Genomic DNA, 26,657 nt, shown 5'->3' with positions numbered 1-26,657 from the left:
TTATGTTTTCTTTTAACATTATTGCTTTTCGCTTCTCTTTTCTCAGACTGTCCTTGACTTCAGTGTATTTACTTCCCCACTCAGTTGTTTCCTTGTTTCTTTGACACCATGGATTCAAACTCTTCTGCTCTGTTGATTATTTCTGCTGTGCAGGCCATAACTTCTGTTTCATAATTTTTATTTCTCGTTTAAAATATTCAGGAACATCCGGCTGAGGTTCCATGCTCTCTTGAGAATTCACAGAAGCCTCTGCTTCACAAAGGTATCAATTCAATTTTCTTTGTCTTGCAATATTTATTCATAGATATATGGACTCTTTTAGGTGATGTAGAGGACATATTTTCTCCTGCAATTACAATCTTCCCTGTTGGCTTATATGCTTACACTTAAGGTCTTTAACTGAGTTTTCTTCCTCCTAAAACCAATGGAAATTTCAGTCTATTTTCTTTATCCGTAGGATATCTTTTTTCCTTGAGGCCATCTACAATAAAGACCTCTACTTTTTCTCCTCTCATTCTCTTCCTAATTCCCCATAATCTGGCTTCCTACCTCATCATTCCACTGAAACTCCTCTCTCCAAAGTTACCAATGACTTTCTAATTGACAAATACAATAATGGTTTCTCAATTTTCATTCTCCTCAACCTGGCAATCTCCCTTTTCTCCTTGATACTTTCATCTCTCTAAGTTTTCAGGACATTGTTCTCTACTGGTTCTACTCCTACTCTGACAACTCCTTCGTAACCTCCTTTGATGAATCTTCATCCAGGTTAAGGCCTACTAACTTGCTGTCCCATAGGGGTCTAGTCTGGGCCCTCTTCTCCTTCTATAATATTTTGCTTGGTGATCTCATTCACTCTCATAGATTTAATTATCATCTTTATGCTGATGAGTCTCAAAACTACCTATCTAGCTCTCTGCTGACCTCCAATTTCATATCTCCAACTGCCTTTCAGATATTTGGAACTGGATATCCTATAGACATCTTACACTCAACATGTCTAAAACTGGACTCATTTCCATTCCTTAAACCCCACTCCACCCCACCATCCAAAACTTCCCTATCAGTGCTGGGAGTACTATCCTCCTCCCAGGCTTTCAGGACTGAAGCCTAGGTGTCACTCTTGACTTTTCACTCTTTTTCACCCCTCTCATCCAATCGATTGCTAAAGTCTGTTCATTTTTACCTTTGCAACATTTCTGAAATATTCTCCCTTCTTTTGTATGATATTGCCACTACCCTGGTACAGGCCTGTATCTCCTTATGCATAGACTACTACAAAAAACTCCTGGTTTGTCTGCCTGCCACAAATCTCTTCCCACTTCACTCCATCTTCCATTTAGCCAACAAAGTGATTTTCTTAAAGGATAGGCCCAAACTATCGTTCTCCCTATTCAATAATCTCTAATAGTATTTTCCTATCATCTTCAGGATCAATGACAAAATCCTTTTTTGGCATCTAGAGTTCTTCATAAACCTCAGTCCTACCTTTGCAGTATTCTTCTCCTCTTTCTCCATTTCAGTAACATTAGCTTCCTTGTTATTCCATGAGCAAAGCACTCGATCTCGTCTCCTGGCATTTTCACTGCCTGTCCCCATGCCTGGAATGTTCTCCCTTCTCATCTTCATCTCCTGGCTTCCTACAAGTCCCAACTAACATGCCACCTTCTACAGGAATCTTTTCTCAATCCCTTTTAATTCCATTAATTATTTCCTATGTTTCCTCTACTATTTCCTACATATCCAATATATAGCTTGTTTGTACAGATTTCTTTGCTTGTTGTCTATGCCATTAACTTGTGAGATCTTCAAAGGCAGGGACTTACCTTTTGCCTTTCTTTGTATCCACAGCCTGGCACATAACAGGCACTTAAGAAATGTTTATTGAAATAATGACATATTCTCTTGCTTACTTTCTGACTTATTCACCTTTTATGCGGTTTCCTTTTCCCTTTCAGTGCTAGACCTCAAAGCAGTCTTATCTTCTGCCTATGCTGGGCAATTTATATTTCACTGGCCCCAACCTCTGCCCCAGGTCACTTCTGGGAAAAATAAATTGGCCCTAACTGGATTCCCATCCCTTTTCCTTTAGGTCTAAGGGGATACACCCACACCCTAGCATCCTGCCACAATTTCCTCAGTTCTCCGGCTAAGTATACTCTTGTTGCGCAGAGCACTGTCACATGGCAGTTCCAGCCAGCACAACAGTTTGCCTTTTGGTTTTCTGTGGCATAGGGAGGGGGCAATGGGCAAAGTTAAATTCTATGGTAATCCTGTAGGTCAGTTTGTGCCACTTTGCCTGTGTGGTAGCTGGTGGGGAAGGGGTGCTGAATAAGCTCCTGGGGTTTAGGGATTAACCTTCTCTGTTGATAGTTCATCAGGCTATCCCCTCATTAGGGTTCTTGGTGTCTGGGGCTGGTAGAGCTCAATCAATAAATCAATCAGTATTTATTAAGCATCTACTATGTGCCAGGTACACAAAAAGAGGCAAAAGACAGTTCCTTTTCTCAAGGAGCTTAAAATTTAATGAGGAGTTAAAATTGCTTTATCTCTTTTGCGTAATTCCTATTTTGGAGAAGTTTAAGAGGTCATGAGGACCTGTAGTCCATCTAGTCCATCTGGACCATCTAATCTACCATCATGCCAGTCATGTGACTTACACAGAAAAACAAACGAAAACCCCCTTTGAGCCTATATCAACTAGTTGCCTTATTATGATTAGCTTATAGCAGGGCAACTTATCTGATATCCTTATGGATGCAGTTTCACACAATAAGGATAGACTGATGACCTAGAAACCCTCAGCAAACAATCTCAAGTACTTAAAACCTTTTGGGGAACTCCATGTCTTTTTTGGGGGGGGGGGTAGGGAATATTTCTGAGTTTAATTTCTTTTTAAGCTAATCTGCTTGTTCTAATGCAAGATTAGTTTGAACCATCAGTATCAAAGCCTATGTGTTGCAGGGATCCACTGAAGGAATTTTAGGTGCTCTAGGCATTCTCACAACCCAGAGAAATTTTCACCCCAAACTGGCTTCTCAACAAAAGGTTAGGCAGTGATTTCTCATCAACCCAGATCCCCTATTTATTTTGGGTTTTGTTGGGACAAAAATTTCTCTTTGAGGTAAAAAATTCAATTTTCTTTTTGGATTGGGACAGGCTTTTGCAAAAACAAAGATAGATAAGAATTTTTGTAAAATGTTCTATGTTATGAAACCATGTATAAGAGGGTAGGATATGAATGTAATTATCAAGTCTACCAGCTATGGTAGACTCAGACTCTCATGAAAGACTAGTTTCAAATTATCTAAGAATATGTGGACTTCGCTGACACTTTTCAGCTATAAGGCACTAGAAGAAGGCACTCAAAAAGATGATGCTTGAGTCTGCTCAAAGGACCCTAGGTGATTTGCTGAGGACAGCAAATGTTTAACTGATTTTCCCCCAGGAAAGGACAGAGGCAGCATGATGAAAGGGATGGAGTGTTGGGTTAAGAGTCAAGACGACCCAGGTCCTTCCTCTTATTACAGGTGTGACTCTAGGCCAGTCACTTAACTTCTAGGTATAGGCCATTCTCTGTGACTTAGTACCCTATCAGGACTTATCACCTCTAATTATTTGACTGAATATCCCAATAGGTTTTACTGCATCTAGTTAATTTCCTTACGACAAGTCTGACCATGTATGTCATTCCTCTGCTCAAAAATCTCCAATGGGTCTATAATGGCCTCTAAGATTATGTGTATGCATGTGTGTATATATGTGTGTGTGTGTGTGTGTATACATACACATGTGTACACACACATACCTGAGCCTGGCATTTAATGACTTTCACAATCTGGCTCGACGCATTCTGTACTAAGTGCCCCTTCACACATTTCATGTTTCAGCTAAGCTCATTTATTTGCTGTTACCAGAAGTTGGGATTCCATCTTCCACTTCTGTGGCACAGGATATCCACATGCCTAGAATAATATACTCTATACCTTAAAATCTCTAGGTTCATTTGAGGCTCAGTTTATCAGACACCCAAGGGAAGCCTTCCCTGATTCTTTATTTAGCTTAGTTAGCTTTCTTTTCTCAAATAATCTACTTGGTTATCTGTGTATAGTTAGTATATTCCCAGTAGAATGTAAACTCTTTGAGGGAAGGGATTATCTTTTCACCCCAAATCTGAGAACAGATAAAAACTTAATAAATGTTTGTTGCCTTATATTGAATACATAGCTGAAAGATGAGACATGAAGGAGGAAAGGGTTACTTCTAGTTGGGAAGGGGATCAGGGAGGAGTCTAACTGAGGAGGTGGCAACTGTGCTGGGCTTCATCAAAGAAAGAATTTCATGGTGAGTTATTCTATTTTATAGAGAACATGTTCCAAAGAATGTGTTCAAATACTTGGAGGAAAGAAAGGACAGTATTAGATTGGGTTTCAGTTGGGCTGCAACATAAAATGTATGAAAGAGTGTATGTAGTATGAGATAAGGTTGAGGCCAGACAGCAATGCCACCTTAAAGAAGTTTTTTGTTTTTAAATCCTGTAGATGACATGGAGACAATGAAGTCTTTTCAAAAGGGTTCTGATACAATCACTTTACATGCTCATTTTTTGTAAAGTTATTATAAATAGATCTAAAATAATGAGATTCTGAAAGTCAAAATAGTTTAAAACTTAAAATCTATTGGTATCATATAACAACAAAGCAATATTCGGCAAAGTGATTTACTAGTGAAAATAAAAATGGGACGTTCACATGAAGCTAGTTTTAATATCCATATAATATCCATATCCAATCCATGTCCTCCCACCCTGCCAAAACATTTGCTCCTAACCATCACTTTCTAACCATCTGAGGATTTATTGACATACAAAAGCTACATGATTTGCTATCAGTGGGTGAAACTGCTAGGTTTCCTTCTACTTTAAATTACCATCAGAACTCTCTCTAAAGTAGGGGAATGGTATGAAAGATGTTGGGAAAAGTAGAATTGCCAGGAATTGGCAATTGATTAGGTTTAGGAAGCTAAGGGAAGTAACATTCACAAATGACATGAGGCTACAAAATCTGAGTGAATAGGAGGATGGTAGTGTCCTCAACAGAAATAGGGAAGTTTGGAGGATAGCAATTTTTTTGGTGGGAGGTTGATATGATGTTCATTTTGGACAAGTTGAATTTGAGATATTGTCAGGCCATAAAGATGAAGATGCCCAAGAAGCAGCTAGCAAAATGGAGCTAGAGTTCAAAAGCGAGGTTAGGGAGAGAATATAGAGTTGGGAGTAAGCTGCTTAAAGATAACAATCAAATCTGTGGGAATGATTAAGAAGAGAGTAAAGAGAGAAGAGAGCCCAAGCTACAAATTTAGGAAAACCTTAAAGGGTAAGGGATGATGATGTAGAAAAAGAGACTGAGACTAAGAAGGATTAGACCTAATTCTAAAAAAAAGAAATAGAGAAAAGAATTATATCCCAGAAATCTGTGAAAGAGAAAAAGCATCTACAAGGTGACTGTGTCAGAGGCTGACATTTATTAGAGGATAAGCACTGAGAAAAGAGGATTGATTTTAAAGTTGAGAAATCATTGATAACCTTTCAATGAACAGTCTAATATAGAGGGGTGAGATTCAAAGTAGACTTTCAAGGGATTGATAAGGACAGATAATTCACTAGGAATTGAAAGGGAAGGGATATAAGACAATATTTTAAGGGAAGGGTTAAAATAAATTTTTTTTTTAAACAAAGGAAGAAATTTAGACATGCCTGCATGCAATGAAGGAACCTATAAAGAAAGACTAAATTTGAGGGTGAGCAGAGGAATGATCATTTGGGGAAGTCAATCAATTTATAAATACTTATTAAGGACCTACTATGTGCTAGGCACTGTGCTAAGCTAACTTCTGACTACCAAGTCAGAGGCTGGTATTTTCTTCCTCAGAGACTAGAATAAATGAAGAGAGAACAGGTGGAAATCTAGAGGGATCTATACAAAGAAGATTTTATTACTTTCACAGACTAGTTCTTTGATTTTTTTAGAATATAAATAGGATAAAGTTCTTAATGAATGGCTGAGTTATAGTAATACTTTTAAAGTTTTACTCTCTCAAAAAACTTGCAAGCTACATCTAAAAGACTAAAAAAATACTTGTAAATAGTAGTTGCCAAGACTTTGCCAAGACTCTTTTCTAAGATTTCCATAATAATAATAATAGCTCACACTTGTAAATTTCTTTAAGGTTTACAAAGCACTTTCTCAAAACAATCTTGTGAGTTAGGCAATAAAAGTACTGGGTTTTTTTTTTTTCATTTTACAAATGAGAAAACAGTCTCAAAGAAGTTAAATGACTTGCACATGTCATTTAGTCAGCTAGTTCTGTTTCAGACAATTCAAATGCAGCTCTCCTAACTCTGGATCAAGCTCTTTTCCCATTATACTCCAAGGATTCTTTTTTATTCATATATGTCTACCCAAATATAATTGAATTTATAACTTGTGAACGTACAAATCAGAAATCTCAAAGGAATATTATGAAAAGGCAATTACTTCCTTCAATTTAATGTATCCTCAAATTGAACAAAACAATATACTCAATGAACAAAACAATATACTCAATGTTCAATTTTCAAATTTTATTTGTGAATCAGTAAAAAATTAATAATAGACCCACCTAATATAAATTCAATATTACGTGAAAAAACTTAACAAGCACTGGAATATAGCATGAGGTACGATCTATTTCCACCAACCATTTTAAAAGCATGATCTGCTTCCCTCAATGACGTATTTTTATTTTATTATTTTTATCTGACTAAAAATTGTTTTAATGTGAAAGAGGGAAAAAATGTTTCAATTCAACTTAAAAGAAAAATCTTAGTCTCTCACAAAAATCCAGGTATTAAAAAGCAATTCAAAAGTTAAGTTAAAGCTAAGTAAAAATCACATTCCCTGAACTTTTTAGCACTGAAAAAGGTTACCTTCACAGCCGTCTTAAAAAGGAAATCCAATATATGAAAGCTGACAATTGCAAACTAATCCCTACCTTATTTTCTACCTTATTTTTTGTGAACTGCAAAGTAAGGCCAACAGACAGCCTAAGATGGATCTCAAGTCCAGGACAAGCTTTTCAAGCCTAATCAAAGCGGTGTAAAAAACATAAATAAAAAGATGAAAGTGTCTTTGCTTTTATATATGGCAAAAAAAAAAAAATCAGTGAAAGGCTAGAAAAGAAGTGAGATGTTCCATAGGGGAAGGTTAAGTCTGATGCTAATGCTTACTTAAAATGGTGACAGTCTGGAGTAGTGAAGCCTTGCTGGGCTGCTTTAATTTCTCCCTGGAATAGCTCTCTCCCAACCTTCTGCAGCACATCAAAGTCTCTGGAGCTCAATTAAAATTGGATTATATTGAAATGCTCTATCTACCGGCCTGTGTGCTCACTAACACTTTTCTCCCAGTAATACTCCAGATGACAGTTGCCCATCCCAATTTAAACAGTTGTCATAGAGACGGTGAACTAAAGCAGCAGTAACTAACAATACAAAGGAAAGGTAAGTTAAGTGTGAGGGTTTTGGTGAACGAAGGCTTGCTTTTCAACAATGCTGTTTATGCCACCAGTGGCTAAACAGAATAGACAGAAAAACACTATCAAGATCTGTATGGATATAAATGTAGCTAAGCTTTTCAATTAGTTTATTTTACTATAAGATGCTTACATTTTAACATTTGGACATGTACTAACTACTTAAAAATACCTAGAATTTCCTGCTTTTCCCAAAGGAGGGTAACTATCAACTATGACTAACATTTTGTAAATCAAAGCTATCAATATATTCTTTCTAATTCTAAATTCACCATGATAAGAATAAGTCATCTGATAAAGTTTATCTTTTTTTCTAACTTCAATGTTTAAATTCCAATTATGAAATAATATGAAATATATGCATGAAAATTTGTTACTTTCAAATGCTCACTGAAGAAGCAAAATTTATCTCTAAATCACAATTCAGAATTTATTTCTGGTTTTAATTAGTGAGTAATCTATAATCTTGTATAATTTTTCTTTATGAAATCAAAGCCTATCAACACACCCAGAAAATGCTGGCAGCTTCCTTAAAAGACCAAGAATGAAGACAGTTTAAAGTTCTGGCAGCACTGGAAAGCAATGTATTTGACCATGTCGATTGCTAGTAATGATATTATGTTCTCATGTAGATGGCATGTTTCTGGCACTATAAAAGCTCTTGACCTCTTTTTGTAATTGGCTTATTGCAAGTCCCCAGATTGTTTTTTCTACCATTGTGCTGATCACCATGGAAATGCGTAATTATTGCTATTTTACAGTATTGTACAATATTTCTTTTAAGCCTTCACTAACTGTGCTTGTGCTCTCATGGGAAGGCTGTGTTAGAATTCTGGAGCAGCAACAAGGCCGAGTGCACAAAGTGCAGGCCAAAGGGGAAGAAAACAAAAATGTGTCAGAAAATCTAAAAACTGCACAGATCAAAATTTGTCAAAACAAGGCCCTGGTTTAAACCAACAAGAAGGGCCCCTCCAGCTTGGGCCTTGACAAAGCACAGCCTTTATATTTATTTATTTATTTATTTTTTTTATTTTTAGCCCAGCTGTAGAAAATACCATCTAATGAACCTGTCTGGGGCGGCTGTCCCCATCCTGTCAGGCATGTCAGGAAATGACAAGCACTGGGGACAGGCCGCCGCCAGTCATCGACAGGCCTGCCAGCTGGAGAGTTCAGCCCCAATCTAATCACACCACCAGAAAATAACTTTCACGCTTTCAGCCTGACAGGATGGACTCAAGGAAAAAAAAATTAGGACTGGAAACAATGCTTTTTGTTTCAATTACATACCTTTTTCACACAGTAATTAAAAAGAATCTATTGGCACATGCATTTCATGCTGCTTCACATTAATGCAACTCAGTGTAAATGTCATTATTAAAATAAAAAAGCTGATGCAGAAGTTGTCTAAATGTGGATAGGGAGAAAACAGGAGTAAGACTACCTCCATCACTTCATTGAAAGCTATAGTTCTGAAACATCATTTAAAAATTTTTAGTTTTTATGGTTTAAATTGTACCACTGTCTATAAACACAATCAGGTGTAGGATCTATAGATGACACAGAGTCACTACTTTCCTTTTATTTGAGAGCTGAAAAGAGTACTAGGAGACACTGGTGTTTTCTCATGGCAGTGGAATATTTTCTGTGTTCTATTTGGAAGGAAAGTATCATTAAGAAAAAATTTGGTAGACTGAGGGTACATGACTCCAATAAAAGAGGTTAAACGTGTATATGTGTAGGAATCATTTAAAGCTCTCTGTATTTGTCTATACTCTCAAATAACACAGCAAATTTATTCATTGCTTCAATCAGTTATTTTAGATAATTAACAATTTATTGTTTTGGAATCAGAGAGGCAACAGTTGGAATTATTCAATATTCTGAATGACAACTGATTAGTTTCATGAAAGGACAGATGGACATCAAAAGGTATGACATTTGTTCATTATATGCCTAAGTACTAGTAAATGAAGATGCATTTTTATATATTCACTTCCTTCATATGTGTTGGTGTTTTTTAGGAATATTTCATGATGTACTGTCAATATTCAACACTGAAAAGCTTTGCCAAGTGCTTATTTTTCTATATATAATAGATACATTTTCATCTAGAAAATTTATATTTTCTAGAATATAAATAAAATAATGATAAATAAAAATAAATATAAAATTTGTATCATACATATATATGCACGTACACGTGGATGTGTGTACTTAGAGTATATTTTGAATGACAATCACTTTCTTATTTAAAAAAAGAACTCATCTTTCAAGTCAAAATAGAAATTTAGTATACAGAAGGCTAATGAGTTCCAGAAGGTTAAGCAAACAAAGGTAGCAAAACTGTATTTAATCTAGGTTTCTTATATGGATCCCATTAGTACAGGAAACTCCCAGACAACAAAACTCCCTCCTATCAATGCAGGTCATCACCTTCTTTGCAACTTAGAGACAATTACAAAGAGAACTGAGAAGTTAAATGACCTGTTGAGGGGTAACACATCCAGTATGTGTCAGAGGTGGAAAGGGAATCCAGGTCTTTCTGGTGTTAAGGCTGCTTTCTATTCAATATACCACAATGTCTTTCTATTTTAACATTAAGAAATGTAATGATATATTAAGTTCAACTATATTTCTCAAACTGGCTTTTACAATTATCTTGTTGAAATCATGGAATATATCTATATGTTAATGTTATGCACTTACATTTACCTGAAAGATCCCAAAGTTTATGCTTTATACAGTATAAAAAGTCAGCTCACTCACACTAAAGATTCTTCTAAATAGGACACTATGCTTAATATATTAATTGTAAGTTAATATATTGACTAAAATATTGAGAACTCTGAAACACAATCTTATTATCAAGTTGATGTCACAAATAGGTAGAATGTACTAACTGAAATGAAAATGCTTCTAGAAGAACAAAGTTAACAATGCTGCTCATTCAAAAGTGCCATGAGAAGACAGGAATTCCATTTTATATCCCATTTGGAAGATAAATGAGGTGAAAAGGGTATACTCTGCAATTTCACATTTTCATATAATATATATAAATACATGCACACACATATTTTGGATGTGTAGCAATTTTATTCAAACATCCATGTGTGATTTTGTCATTAGCTTACTCAGTACTGCTTTATTTAATTCATTTCATTCATGTAGGTGTAAAGAGAGCTATGGCCTCTTGACCTCAATTTTCACTTAAAGAAACAGATTTCTTTTTTGCAAACTAATGTAATTTTTCTTCTGTCAACCTTCAACCCTCAAAATATTAACCCCCTTCTTATTATAGTAAATATTCATGTTCTGTCACCCAAATTTACTTAAAATTAATGAAAATTCCTAGTTTTAATCAAGTGATGAAATTGTTTCTGTTCTTATTTATTCCAAAGTGATTAAAAATAGCTATATCCTACTGAGTTATTTTTGTTTCTGCATAAACATAATTTAATTTATGTCTATATTTGGAATTTTTTAGTGTTAGAAATAATCTAAAGGAAGAAGAGGCACACAGAGCTGAGGTCTGATTATGTGTTTTCTAACAAATATCAAGGCACATAAACACCTAGCAGCTATGTGGAAATACCAATGTAGTGCTGATACCAAAGTCAGTAATATCAGAATTCAAATGCTATTTCATACCTCTCTAAGATGTGTGGTCCTGGTCAAGTAACTAAACTGCTCTTAGCCTCAGTTTTCTCATTTGTAAAATGGGATACATCTACCTCTTAGGGTTATTTGTGAGGATCATGAGATTGCAGATGGAAATTGCTTCACAAAGCTGAAAACAATATATAAATGCTATCTATTGTTAGCTATTGTGCATGATAATGACTTGAGGTATGCCTCTGGGGAATCAGTTGTCTCTTTTAGATTCAACATGTAAGAAAAAGGCATATCCTTTGAATAAAACTATTTTGCAACAGATTAACCAACAAAATAGAAAATTAAGTATATATCTGAAAAGTCTCAAATAAATCTACCAAATAAAATGATTTGCTTAAAGCAGGCAGTAAGCGCAAATCTATTTCAGCGATAAAGTTCTTAAACATGCAATCAACACAACAGCATGAGTCTTCCATATCAGTTCAATAGATGCCATGTGGAAACAGCAATCATTTCAGTGTCAGAAAAAATTGTCAACATACTTAACTTTGGCAGTGTTAATATAATGCCAACAATCTTGATAATTAGCAACAAAGAGATGACTGCCTATATTTTTCATCTTTAAAATGGACAATTAACATACAGTAAACATATATTTGGTTAAATAATGCATTGAAAAATAATAATAGAGATATTCATGTAGTATTTGAAAATTGGGGTTTGTAATATATTTTCCACACATTACCTTATTTGATTATAACAATTTTGTTATGTAAATACTATAGATAGTAGTGTCTCCAGTTTACAGAAGAATAAGCTATAACTTAGGGAAATTAACTAACATTCTCCGGGTTACTAAACTAATAAGTAGCAAAGGTGGGCTTTGAACTCAGATTTTTCTGACTACAAGGTCAATACTTTTCCAGTATGCCATGATGTTTGCTAAGGAAAGCAAATAAGTTTATTTTTAAAGCTAAAAATACTATAATGAATGCTATTTCAATTATTTTCTAAATACACATAAATATGGGAAAGTCACAGTATGGGGAGATCACCTGAGACACATGGCAGTTCAATGAGCTGCCCAAAGTGACATGCTTATTAAAAGTCAGAGACTAGAGCGTGGCTCTTACTCTCCGGTGCCCACCATGGCCTGTTTACATCCCTTGATATCTGTGTACTCCGGAAAGGGGGAAGTATCTGGCAAAAATGTTACCTTGCCTGTTGTCTTTAGGGCTCCTATTCATCCAGATATTGTGAATTTTGTTCATACCAACTTAAGAAAAAATAACCAGCAACCTTATGCTGTCAGTGAATTAGCAGGTCATCAAACCAGTGCTGAGTTTTGGGGCACTGGCAGAGCTGTTGCTCAAGTTTCTCGATTTTGGGGTGAGGGTACTCACTGCTCTGGCCAGGGTGCTTTTGGAAATATGTGCTGAGGCGGTCGCATGTTTGCTCCTACCAAGACTTGGTGCCGTTGGCATCGAAGAGTGAATACAACACGAAAACGTTATGCCATCTGCTCTGCACTGGCAGCCTCTGCCTTCCCTGCATTGGTCATGTCAAAAGGTCATCGAATTGAAGAAGTCCCAGGACTTCCTCTAGTGGTTGAGGATAAAGTCGAGGGGTATAAGAAGACCAAGGAAGCAGTTTTGCTGCTTAAGAAGCTGAAGGCATGGAATGACATCAAAAAGGTCTATGCCTCTCAGTGTATGAGAGCTGGTAAGGGTAAAATGAGAAACCGTCGTCGAATCCAGCATTGGGGACCTTGTATCATTTATAATGAAGACAATGGCATTATCAAGGCTTTCAGAAACATTCCTGGTATCACTCTACTTAATGTGAGTAAACTGAATCTTTTGAGACTTGCTCCTGGTGGACATGTGGGACATTTCTGTATTTGGACTGAAAATGCTTTCCACAAGCTGGATGACCTGTATGGTACATGGCGAAGGCCTGCTACTCTGAAGAGTCACTACAATGTTCCTATGTACAAGATGACCAACACAGACCCTACCAGGATTTTGAAAAGCCCAGAGATCCAGGGGGCCCTCTGTGCACCACGCAAAAAGATTCATAGACGAGTACTCAAGAAGAACCCACTGAAGAACTTGAGACTCATGGTGAAACTGAGCCCATATGCCAAGACATTGTGCCAGAATACAATTCTGTGCCAGACCAAGAATTGGAGAATCAGAGAAAATAAAAGAGCTGCTGCATTAAAGAAGATTATGGAAGCAAAGAAAGCAGTAGAGGAGAAGAAGAAGAAACTTGTGGGTAATAAGAAGGTTGCAGGAGCAAAGAAGGTTCCAGGGCAGAAGAAACCAGCAGAAAAGAAGCCTCCAGCAGCCAAGAAGCCTGTGGAAAAGAAGACTGCAGCTGGTGCACAAAAAACACCTGCAGCTGTAAAGAAGCTTGCTGCATAAACTCAGCATATCAGTTTATTCATTGGGCCACAATCCTTTATGTCAATATTGTGAATTTCTAAAGAATAAATATTCAAAGTGGCTTTAGGAAAAAAAAAAAGTCAGAGACTGGATTTGATTCTAGGTCATGACTACTCCATGGCCACCATGCTTTCTCTAAAAAGTAAATCAGTAGCTTCTTTGTAAAATTAATATACTATGTAAAATGGGATTATATGTTACATTTTTAATAATGATCCATGTAATAATGAATGCCTATTCAAACATTTCATTAGAAACAAAATTCAAATGTTATTCTATAGTATTCACCTATTTCACAGAAAAATTTGAGTTTATTGAGTATGCAAGAATATGACAAATTCAAAGTAGTAAGTGAAGGTGAATTGAGGTCAGTATAAAAGAATACAACTGTGTCCCCAAGTAAAAGTAGCAGGTAAACTCCTGAAAAGTAGTATGTATATTAATGTATTTATTTAGTCACCAGAGGCAGCAAACTAATTCTCCTCACTTGGAATACAACTGGACACTCAGGAATGGGGCAAAGTGGATAAAAAAGATGAGAAGTGTGAGAAGGAAATAAAAAGTACATAAAAAGATGGCATGCCATCTTGAACTCATCTTGATTTCTCTGAGAGATTTAATAAGAAGCAGTTTCATTCTTTGGAAAACTGTAACTAGGAAGGAGGGAAACTGGCTGCCTCAGTTTGTCTCACAATCATACTCTTGATCAAAAACATTAACTCATACATTCTACAAATCGGATTCATTTGTCTTAACCAGTTTTTTTTTTTAAGATAAATGATTTCAAGAAAAGTTAGGCCTTCTGTTTTTTCACACAGTAATAGTTTATTTTTTTAAAAAATAATGGTGAGATAAAGCTTCTTGCTGCTCTAAAGATCTTCAAGTTCATAATATTAAAGCTCAGAGAGCAGGTCATAGAACTCCAGCAACTGCTAGACCAGATATCTCTAGATCTGGCTATACTCTAGTGAGTATTTGCTAAAATACCCACCAACTCCATTCTACTCCCAGGTAATATTAATGTTGAACTTCAACATGGCCCTGGCTCCTAGTGTAGTGGTGCAATGCCATTCTGGTCACTATAAACAATATAACCAAGAATAGTTTGCTTCTTCTATGATGGACCTTCTACCACTGCTGAAATTACTAATCTAGTTCTGAAAGACAACTTCTGGATCATAATCTAAATCAATCAATCAAGTACTTAATAAGAGCGCATAATTTCTACTTTATAAAAAGCACATGTCCCAATAGGGGAGATCAGCAAACATAAAAAAAACACATATTTATGCAGCATAAAGTGATTAACTACAAATTTATACAACATGGTGAAATACACGTAGTTTTAGAAGTAGGACATTAGTTGTTGAAGGAATTAAGAAAGGATTCATGTAGATGATGGGGGGCTTAAATGCATCCTAAAGGAAGAAAGGAACTGGTGTGAATGAAAGAAGGGGTTGAATGTAAGATGTTGTAGGAGGAGAAATGTCAAGATTTGGTAACTAGTTGAATATGTGTACTGAAAAAGAGTGAAGAGTTCAGGATAATGCTAAAATTATGAACCCAAGAGACTGGAAGGACGATGATGCCTTCAACAGAAACAGAAAAGTTTGAAAAGAGGGAAGGTTTGGGAGAAAAAACAAGGAGAACAGCTTTAGGCTGATTTTTGAGGCAATTAGTGATGTAGACTTGAAGTTCAAGAAAAAGAGGTGACTTCTGCAGAGAGATGACCTAGGATAAAACCTTTGGGAACACCCAGTTAGGGGTTGTGACATATGCTTTATATGATAAACCAACAAAATAGACTGAGAAAGAGCAGTTGGACAAGTAGGAGTGAAGCAAGAGAGGAGCACCATGAAAACAGACAAGAGCATCTGGGAGGAAAGCATGGTCAACAGTGCCAAACCAAGCAAATATGTTGATAAAGGGCCAAAAAAAGACCACCAGATTGGGCAGAGCTCATTGGTTATTCTGGAGAGAGCAATTTCGACTGAGTGAAGAAGTAAAAAGCCAGAATGCAAAGTATTAAGGAGTAAAAGGAGAGGAAGTAGTTGTAGCTGAGTGGAGAAATTTTTTCCTAGGAGTTTGGCTGAGAAAGTAAAGAGAGATACAGGAAAATAGTTTGAGGGTGATGGAGGGTGTGGTGAAAGTTTTTAAGGATGAGGGGAGACTAAGGCATGTTAGAAGGATAGGGAAGGAGCCCAGTTGAAACAGTTTAAAAATTCACATGGTAATACTGGATTTTGTTATGGACTTACCACATTCCAGGGCCAAGAATGATGATACTAGTTGTGGCAAACACTCATAACTAAAAATGGCTTACTCCTGTGGTAGACCTTTCACTTCTGCTGAGACTGTTCAACTCTTTCTGAAATACATTTTTGGCTCCATAGTTTTCCTTTTCATATCACATCTGAGCAAGGCCCTCAGTTTGTCTTTCATTTTCCTAATCATGCTTCTTCAAGTAAAAATTCCCCATTTCGTGGCACTGCGCTTTCTTGTCAGATGGGCATAGTGGATAAATTAGATGCCTGAAAAATGTCAAATTCTACACAGCCTATCATTAAAGAAAACCAGTTACCCTACTTCCTACCATAAAACTGTTATAATAATAATTATTTATCTATTCAAAACATGAACATATGGTTTCCATATCTAGACCCTGGATTCCATAACCTAGACCCTGTAACTACTGACAAATAGGAATAGTTAGAAGCTTCTCCATCTTCAGGATCATATCTGGCTTTCCTCTGAATACTTACATGCTGTTAGGCTTTCCTGGTAACTAGTAGACTAAGGCATTTTTTCCATCATTCAGATACTAAGGTCTGCGGCCTAACTGGATAGGACTACCATTTTCTTTATGTATCTATTCTATATTCTAACAGCTCTTGTAGTGATGCATTCATTTTTGTGCCAAACTATATCTGCTGAATCCTTGTTCAATCTGATTAGGGAAAAAATGAAAATAATAAGATAGTCCAGAGGTCATAGATTCATATAGGTGATGAAATTACATGACTGGGAGGAACCTGGACTTGAGGAGTACGTGAACCAGGATACAACATATATGGTTCAGAAACAATAGGAGCTTTTCACTAATACAACCCCCCTAAGCACTGGCCTTGAGTTCCATCAAGGCAGTCAGAGGTGGGACAGAAGGCGGACAGACGTGGATGGTATCTAGGCCCATATCAGTACTGATGTAACTGAGAAGGGGGGGGGGGAGTATGACTAGAAATAAAAACTAGTGGAAAAAAGTTGCTTCTGGAATAATCATTTGTTCACATTCTGTAACATATTACCAGCTGTGTCTCGATACTCCCAGACTGCCAGCTTGATCACTGTTCTAACCTCTATTTCATGACCCCTATTCTCACCAGTTACCACTTTGGTTTGAGCTCAGCACACCATTTTATGCCTACTCTTCTACGTTCCATGGGTTTTCTGCTCTCTCTCCCTCTTCTACTCCTCAGGTAAGCTCACTTTATCTAGGTTTCTTAATTGCCCTTAAACACCAATATTCCCTGGATCCATCATTACAGGGGATTAAAATTTGAAAATTTTTGCAGCTGTTATTTTGTGCCCAAGAATAGACCTCTTTATCACTATTAACTTACATCAATTTAAATTTAGGCCATCATTCCAACCTCTGAAAATGGCTTTAGATACTGTTTCTACCACCTAATATATGAAGTACTTCTCAAAGCTTTGTCACCTACAATTTTGATTAAAATTCCTTCAGCTAAGTAATGGATAAAATTTCTGAACACAGAAAAGTAAAAGAGAAAAAGCATGGCGACATTGCAGATGTTTCTCTGGGTCAGCATCAACCTCTTAATCAACATCCATTTAACCATCTATAAACACCCCTATAATCCAGCTCATATTCATCTAATTCACTAGGTTCTAATGAGATTTTATCAACTTCCTTATTGAAACAATAATAATAGCAATAATTCACATCTGTATTGTGCTTTAAAGTTTATAAAACATTTTGAGCACAACAATCTTGTCAAGTAGGTATGTTAAATACTATTATTAGAATCTAGAATCCTTAACTCTTTTCAAGGGCCATCTCACTAGTCATTTTCCTACGCTGAGTCTTTCTTGATACCCCCAGTTGCTAGTGCTTTATATTTTGTGTATACCTACATATGTACATGCTTGCTTCCTCTTGCTAGACAAGGTCATTTCAGGCAGATTCAATTTCACTTTTGTCTTTTATCCACATTACCCAGTATGTAGTAATGACTAATTACCATTTTACAAATAAGAAAGTTGCAGTTTGAAGAGATTATGATTTATCCACTGTCATACAGCTAATGTAAATGCCAGAGCTAGAATTTTTACTCTAGTTTTTTTATTTCAGGGTCTATTTTCCTCCCACTAAACTAAGATGCTCCTCTGAAATTTGCATGTACTGTACTGTGTGCTTAGGTCTCATGAACTAATTAATTATCACCTGATATTTAGGAGAAGGAATGGCTCAGAGAAAGTCTCTGTTCAACAAGAACCTCATTTCTCTGATCCTTCATCACATCTTTATTATCTGGGTGAAAATATGCCTAGTTTCCCAGACAGCAAACAGCATATACCTAACTGCAGCACACAAAACCATATAAGATGAACGTTATTATTAACAAAGGGCTTTCCACCACTGTGACTCTGTTAGAGTATTACAACTCTACACTTAACTTGGTTCCCATTTTTCTTTTAGCCTCTCATGTAATGTCTCTTTAAACTGTAGGACTGCAACATTGCTTTCCAAAGATGTGCTACTCCTGTTCATCTCATTTTCCTCCCTTAAGTATTCCAGTTATGCACTCCTGGGCAAAAGCACCAAATCAAGCAGTGCCCAATGGTCCCAACAAAGTCTCTATGGTGTTATCTCCTTTGTGCTAGCCCGTGTCAGCACTCTGCTGTGCTTCTTCCTCCTTATCAGACAGCTGTAGGACTCAAATGATGTATCATTCTAGCAATAACGATAATCATTCATACTTACAATGTGTAGCACATAATAAAGTGCTTCCATATACATTACCTTATTTGTTCCTCACAACATCCTTGTGAAATAGGTGGTATGTATTTATACATAGCAAGGTGTAAAGCTATAACTAAAATTCTGATATTCTAAGTCTCATAAATTCTACCTAGATTTGGCATGGGCAGAAGTGTTCTAAGGCAGTTTCCATGGAATATTCTAGCTTGTACCATACTCCCTCAGGATCCTTTTGGGCTAATTCCTCTACAATCTTCTGAAAATATGTCTACAGCATTACCCTGGTCTAACAGTATAGTAATGAAAATCATATTATTATTACTTATTAATATTAATATTTAATAACTAATAATTAATATTTAAATATTTACATGTAGTCTTACCATAACCTCACAACAACTCAAACCTGAGTTAAACAGTTCAAGCATTATTTTCTCCATTTTATAGTTGAGAAAACTGAGGCTTAAATCTTAATTAGACAATAAGTTTCATTCAGCAAAGTTGGGATTCAAATCTGGGTCAATATTTATCTGTCTAGTGCTCTTTCTCATACAACATATTGGAAAAAAAGGAAAACAGGCTTACTAACATTACTTCATTCATTTATTCATCTAATATTTAAACATCTACTGGGTATAAGGCATTGTGAAAACTGTTCCCTAACGCCTATAATGACATAGTACCTGATATTAATATGTTTAAGTTCTACTGGAGAAAGGGTGAAGGAAAATATGAAATGAATAACAAAGGGGCAGAGAGAACATTCTCAATGGGCGATAGGAAGTTGGAGATTCAGGAAGGCTTTTCAGAACTTGATATTGAAGAAAGAGAAGGAATTTCAAAGAAAGAGATGGAATGGGAGTACATTGTGGGGGGAATAGTAAATGAAAAAGCAAGGGAACAGCTTGGCTTTATTTTTAGCGAGCATATACGAAGCTCATGTACCTTACTACCTCCCTAAGTGTTCGCAGAACCTATTTAAAATAATATATTCTACAATTTTGTCAACATGTATGTCAAGTTTGAGGGACTATTTTTTATAACATCCCCTCTTTTAAAATCAGGCCTTTCGAAATACGTATTTTCTAGTACAATCTCTGTTCCTCTTGAGTTGTCAGGGATCATCATCAAAGAACAGTTCAGTAATCATATCTGCATATTCCTTCGCCATCCAGGGATATAAGATATTCTTCCAGATCATGAGATCATTTAGGGAAGCTAAGTATTCTCTTATTATTTGGTTTTAATCCTCTCTTAGAAATTTTTGTTTTATTCTCTTCAATATAAAGATAATTCTCTTTCCAAGAGAAAACAGAAAAAGCTAGTATATCAAGAGAGATTAAGTGATTTACCCAGGGTAACAATGCTTTAGTTAAGTGATGGTTCTAGTCCTAGAAACCAAGTCTAACTCTCAGTTAAATGTAAAGTCTAATCCTGGAGATATTGGTATACAGAATTTGTATTTAGTTTTTAAAATGAATTAGATCACTAAATTATTTTACATTATACTCAAGTGATTAAAAAATAGAACTTACAAAAAAAATGGAAAAACCATGACAAATTTAAAAAATGGTCAGAATGCAAACTAAGAAAGAATAGTATCTCTATGTACAAAAATATTTAAAGCAGTTCTTTTTTGTTGTAGTGAAAAATTGAGAACTAAGGGCGTATCCTCTAATTAGGGAATGGCTAGATAAATTATAGTATGCCACAAGAAATCATGAACTAGATAATTTCAGAGGAAACTGAGAAGAACTTTATGAACTGATACACAGTGAAGTGGGCAGAAATAAGAGAACAATTCATACAATAATAATAAAATTATTGAGAAAAACAACTCTGAAAGACTTTAGAACTATAATCAACATGATCATAAACCACAAGTCCAAAGAATAGAGATGAAATACACTATGTCACCAGAGAGGTGATGAACTTAAAATGAAAAAAAGACCCATACACTTGTGTACATGGCTAATGTGGGAATTGTTTCACCAGATTACGTAGATATGAAATGAGGAATTTATTTTTCAGATTAATTTAAAAAATTTGCTCAGTGGTAGAAAGAATAGTGGAAAGGACAGATTAATAAAAATACTTGTTACTTTTACAAAAATCAAACTGATATCAAAATTTGCTATGCTTGGTTTAAACTTCCCAGTCACACTGAGAAATTCTAGAAAATACTAGGTCAGCTAATGCATATATAAACTGAAAAAAAATTTACAGAAAATATTGGGACATACTGACTATAAGGAAATGCTAAAGGTATTGGGTTATTTGGCAAGAGGAATGAAGGCTAAAGAAAGACTTCAATATTACCACTGAAAGCATTTAGGTATCTGATTATTGGTGGCAACACATCAGGTTTTATGGAAAGATAACTACAAATACCTTATCTAGGAGTTTTGAAACTAAGACCAACATGATTATTAGAGACAAAATGCTTAGGATACACGTGATCAGCCCCCATTCCTTTGAAATTATTATTTATGAAGAGAATAACAGAGGTTCTTTTCCAACTGAAAACAGGGAAAGGAGGAAGAGTTTAAAGTGTGGCAAGAGAAAATTAGGTTAGGCATTAGAAGAATCTTTTGACTATAACTGCTAATAGGATTGTGGAAAAACTCTTTCTGGATCATTTAACTACAATAGAAGAAATCGTTGGTTTCAATGCAGTATTTTGTAGACAAAAGGGAAAAGACTAGAAAAAGTAAACTATTTACTACAGTAAGACTATCTTTTTTCCTAGTGCACAGTCTAAGATGAAAGAAAATTCCATTTTTGAGCACATATATCTTGGAGTTTTAAATACGTCCTAAAGCATGTTTCTCAACCAGTATGTCACAACTTAGGTATATGAGAGGCTTTTTATGTAGCATAAATGAAAATTTCCTCACTCTCTTTTGGCAGTTTTGAAAAAAAATAGGGGTGGTATTAGATACTGTGGAGGGGGAGAAAAGAATAGCTAAAGAAAATTTTTATTTATAATTCTATATTTATACAATGTGTCTGGACAGTGTGAATAGCTGAACCATGAGATATTTGATTAGGAATAAGAAAAGGGAAGAGTAAGGTGGGACAAATGGATTACAGATGAATTTGTATGGTGTGTTTCACAAATATATATGAATTGAAAAAAGTTGGGAACCACTATACTACAATTATAGTTGGCTACAACTGTAGCCTTATAAAATTTTTTCTATCATAAACCCTGTCATTATTCTTTTTCGTTCTTAGGTGCCTTGCCAGTATTTTAGCATTGCAGGATAAAATAATGGGTTTTAATATGAGTGAGACAGTCTTCATTTCCCCAAAAGGGAATATAATGGCCAGTAAAAGACAAGTTTACATCCACGAAATAAGAGAATAATCTGCTATTTAAAAAATTGTGATGTCCTTTATAAGAATAAAATGTAGCTAATTATTTCATTTGTCTATTCCCAAAAAACCTAATTTCAATTTAAATGATTAATTAACTCATCATCAAAAGGCATTATTGTAAGGTCTAAGGTCTTACAATTTCAATGATCACCAGAACAGGACAAAAATGGACAGACATCTAAATAGAAGAGTATTAACAATAAATGGAAGATATAGACATTGGACAGAAGTATGGCTTTGGAGTCAGAAAGTCCTATAATCAAGTCCATTCACTGGCACTAGCTGTGAGACCCAGGGTAAGTCACTTAACAAAGTCTAAGACTGAAGCTATGAATGAGTTGCTGATCTGCATATGTGTAGGGAATTTCTACAATAAGAATTTTATATCCTGATGAAATCACAGATCTGACTACTCTGTTATTATTCCCTCTCCCCAAGGGGAAACCCCCTCAAAAATACCAACTCAAGAGCAAATCGAGAGTACTAGCAAAGAATGCCAGCATTTTGTGAAAGAATAAATGAAGGGTTTAGGTAGTAGAGAGAGAAAATTACCCTTCTTGGAGCTAAGATTTAATTGTAGAGGCCAGAATTAGTTAATTTATGGAATGAAGAAAAGGAAGAGATATAGTGTTCAGGTTTGAAAGAGCAAATAGTTTAGTACTATGAGAAAGCTTGGGGAAATACTTGAAAGGACAGAACTTTATTAGCCAATCATAATATTCAACTCAACTCTTTATGAACAAGAACAGAAATTTGCTAAATGATAAGGGAGGACTATCCTTTTGCTTACAGTCATTCAAAAGACCAATCTTCCATAGTCACTCAGTGGTGGGTAGGGTGTGTGTGTGTGTGTGTGTGTGTGTGTGTGTGTGTGTGTGTGTGTGTGTGTGTGTGTGTGTGTGTGTGTGTGTGTGTGTGTGTGTGTGTGTGTGTGTGTGTGTGTGTGTGTGTGTGTGTGTGTGTGTGTGTGTGTGTGTGTGTGTGTGTGTGTGTACGTACAGTGACAGGTATCAGAGCAGAAGCTAAGAGTTTTCTGCTACACAATCAGGAGGAAAGTCAGATGCAGTTCCAGCCCCAACTCTACTCCCATCTTGGCACCAGATGGATGCACATAGCAGAACTGCTAAGTTCACCAACTATGCTTTGCTTGCTCACACATTTAAGCTACAGAGGGGTAGCCTTTTGCAGGTTACTCAACTCTGTTAATAATCCTTCAACTATAAAATGAGGCCAATGAGTGTTAACCCCTAAAACAACCTAGTAAAAAGCCCATGCAAAGACCTTTCCTTTGAGAATATTTCTATACAAAGTAGTTATAAAATATATTAAATCTTTCTTATTACGTACTTACAAAAACAATAATCAAAATATGCACATTATAATCCATTGAACTTATTTCACAGGTTAATAAGACCAACTTTTAAAAAATCATATTTTTCTCTAAAAGAAGATATCAACTACTAATCATATTCAAATGTTATTAATAAATTGGAATGTGTTACAAAGACAAGTGAAATAAGGAAAGGACACAAAATTTGCCATGGGTTGAATATTAGAAATATGGTTTGAAGCCTCAAAATTCAAATAAATTAATAGTTGGAGAAAAATCCAAACCAAAAATATTTAGTTCAGTTAACTATAAAGTTGCAATGTGCTAAAAGATAGGAGATTAACACTTGAATAAAGTGATTCAAAATGCAATGCAAAATAGTAAAGGTTTCAGTGTCATTTAGGTATACGTAGAGTAGCTAGTACCAATGGTCTCTGTATGGAGTGGATAAGGTTATATGTGAACCTGCGAGGATGGGATACTCTTCTAATTCAGAAATATTTAAGATAACTGATGGCAAACATTAAAAATAATGAAGTCTTTAAAGTTTTACTTTAGAATGACAGTACATACAATAAGATGTACTTGTATATATAGAAAACATTGAACTATTACTGTTACTAGTTGAGGAAAGTATATTGGGCTTGGTTTTTAGTTCTCATGATCATTTAAATCTCATCCCTTTTTTTATCTTTATGTGCACAGGAACTTCATGTATGGAAAGCGCATAAAATTCAGTCACTGTTCCTCACTTAAGTATCAAGTCTGGCAATCTATTGAGTACACACTGAGCCTTGAAGTCTGCTAACTTGATTCACCTATAAGCTAAGTATACAGGAATTTTTTAAAGTGGCTATAGTAGTTAAAAGTTGACTCCATAGGAGAACAAACAGTTCTTTCAGAATTAGAAGAGAATCTTAGTCTCCAAAGGTTTCTAAGGTTTTGACAAAATACTTTATTGTTATTTGTTGTTATTATGAGATCAAAAAAGATTGTGGTTAGTATACCTTACTGAACTGCATTAGTACATTAAACATGTTTCTGAATAATTGATCAAACTAAAATAATACATGAAAAAGTTAATGGGAAGTTGGTAGATAAAATTATATAAATAATGTCATAATTTAAAACTATACTAACTACATCCACCAATAATATATAATAGGAGAAAAGGGTCAAAAACATTTTCTATTCTGCAAAAAAAATAGCTACTCCTATGAGAGACAATATGCATAGAAAAATGAAGAGTCAAAATTGATCAAAGAACTTATTTGGTCTTTTTCTTAATTATATACATCTAGTCAAGAAAATACCCTAATGCAATTTAATCTTAATCAATCCCCTATTCTAATCTCCAAGTAGCTTTTGAGCACTGCTGTTGCTCTTATGCCTAGATGGATGTAGAGGCCAAAAATATTGCACACAGCTAATGAATTTCCAAATCTTCTAATACAGATAATTCTTAAGAGCATGACTACTAATAGTAGCTGCTATAAAAAATAAGGCTTTTGCTGGTTTTATTTTGTGGCTGTAGAACACTTAAGAGGTAATAGCCACTTTGTATTTTCACAAACAGGGAGGTGACTAAAAAGTGCCCCGTCAGTTTTCTGCTCCTTCTTGCCAACTGCATTAAAATGCAGCTCTGAGCATTTTTTTTTTGTCTGGAATTTCAGGAGCAAAGAGTACAAAAGAGCTGATGAGCAATGAATGCTTCACCCTTCCTCAATTAATCTTGTCTCTCTACCTTTGCTTTTGCTTTCCCTCTACATGAAGGTAATAATGACACCCTCATCCATTATCCTTTTATCCCTGTTATTCTCGTGAAATTGCTTAATAATATGTTACAGATTCGTCTTCGCTCACATAATTCTTCCTGTCATTTGCAGTATATCATCCTGCAAACATACAGCCCACTTTCACTGGCCGTTCTTTGAAGATTATTGTCAGTGACATCTTCAGGATGCGTTTGGAATCTGGAGCATCATTTCTGTTGCGATGGGGAATTACACTGACTTATCTGTCATTGCCAAAAGCACAACAAGCAATTCAGTGTTAATGCAAAGGTAACATGGGTTTTTATCATGCCGCCAGAACAAGAGTGCTTGTAAATTTATGCTAATATGGCCCTTTTATAGTTTAATAACCTCCTCCCCTACTGGAAAAAGACATACACATACTCAAGCACTCACACAAACACACCCAAATATACACTCACACATCCTGGTATTTTGCTAATCTGTTTCACAGTATGGTAGGTAATTTGTAGCTGATCCTCTTGTAATTATTTATTTTAAATCTTTTTAAGAATGCTAATCTCACATAGAATAGCATATCCTTCAGTATGTTAGCTATAGGAAATATCAGAAAGCCAGACTTTATTCTTGTAACCAATATATTAAATTATTTTTATGGATTTCTTTAACTTAAATAATTTATAAAAATGTTTCAATGTTGCTGATTAACTTTGCTTTCCTCAACAAGAATTCAGGACCACTACAAATGAGCAGTTTTCCCTGATTCAGGGTGGCATTCCAGAGGGACCCAGGCTATCCAACATGTATGCCAAATCTGACAACACATGACAAGCTGGTCGGCGTGCAGTAATTTGACTAATTATACCGGATTAGAGCATATTAATGCAAGCTGTTTTCTCTAGAGTTAATGACCTGCTGACTGGGTTCTGTAAGGCCCCACTAGGTCTACTGGCAGCTAAAAAACAAAACCCTGTTTTCTAAGCCTGCGTCATTTCACATCAGCAAATGAGTATATCAAGCTACTGAGCAGCAAAATGCAAGCGACATTTTGTGGCTACAAACTCATGCAGCCTTTCCTAACCTTCCACCTCAAGGGCTTCCTTTATATAAAAATAAAATCAGTTTCTTTTTTTTTTTTTTCTGCGGGAGGAGTCTAAGAAACAAAGTCTAAGAAGAAAAGAAATATTTTCAGGTCGTACTGTAGTGCTATTTTGGGGATTAAGACTTAGATGAAAGTAAATTAAGAACGGTAAAACTAAGTTTTATTATGCATTTATGATTTTACATTTACCACCTATAATTTAGAGCATCACTAAGGTATAACAAGAGTATGTTAATGGTGTAAATATAAATGAAGAATTAATGAAGAATAAGAAAGAACAAAAAAACCCCCACCTTTTCAGTCTCTTTAAATTTTTTTAAAAATGTTATTAGACCAAAAGAGGATTCATACAGCAAAAGAAAGTGGCTGGTAGATTTAAAATCACTTATGCATAAAAGTATTTTTCACATATCAATATTTTCAAAAACTTGCCCTATTTCTTAGTCCACCTTTAATTTTG

General features: G+C 35.4%; 2 protein-coding genes across 7 annotated transcripts in view; one reads left to right on the top strand and one right to left on the bottom strand.

The window, feature by feature from the left end:
- Positions 1-26,657, bottom strand: part of NBEA (neurobeachin) — a 783,989-nt gene that overhangs the window by 142,357 nt on the left and 614,975 nt on the right. The gene's annotated exons all lie outside the window — the stretch shown is intronic.
- Positions 12,310-13,607, top strand: LOC140505684 (large ribosomal subunit protein uL4-like). Its single transcript, XM_072611902.1, is given in 1 exon segment — positions 12,310-13,607. A coding segment is annotated over 1 exon segment (1,278 nt). The 5' UTR covers positions 12,310-12,329.

This window comes from Notamacropus eugenii, chromosome 5 (assembly GCF_028372415.1).
Source record: "Notamacropus eugenii isolate mMacEug1 chromosome 5, mMacEug1.pri_v2, whole genome shotgun sequence".
NCBI classification, from domain to species: Eukaryota; Metazoa; Chordata; class Mammalia; order Diprotodontia; family Macropodidae; genus Notamacropus; species Notamacropus eugenii.
This window is presented reverse-complemented; position numbering and strand designations above follow the sequence as displayed.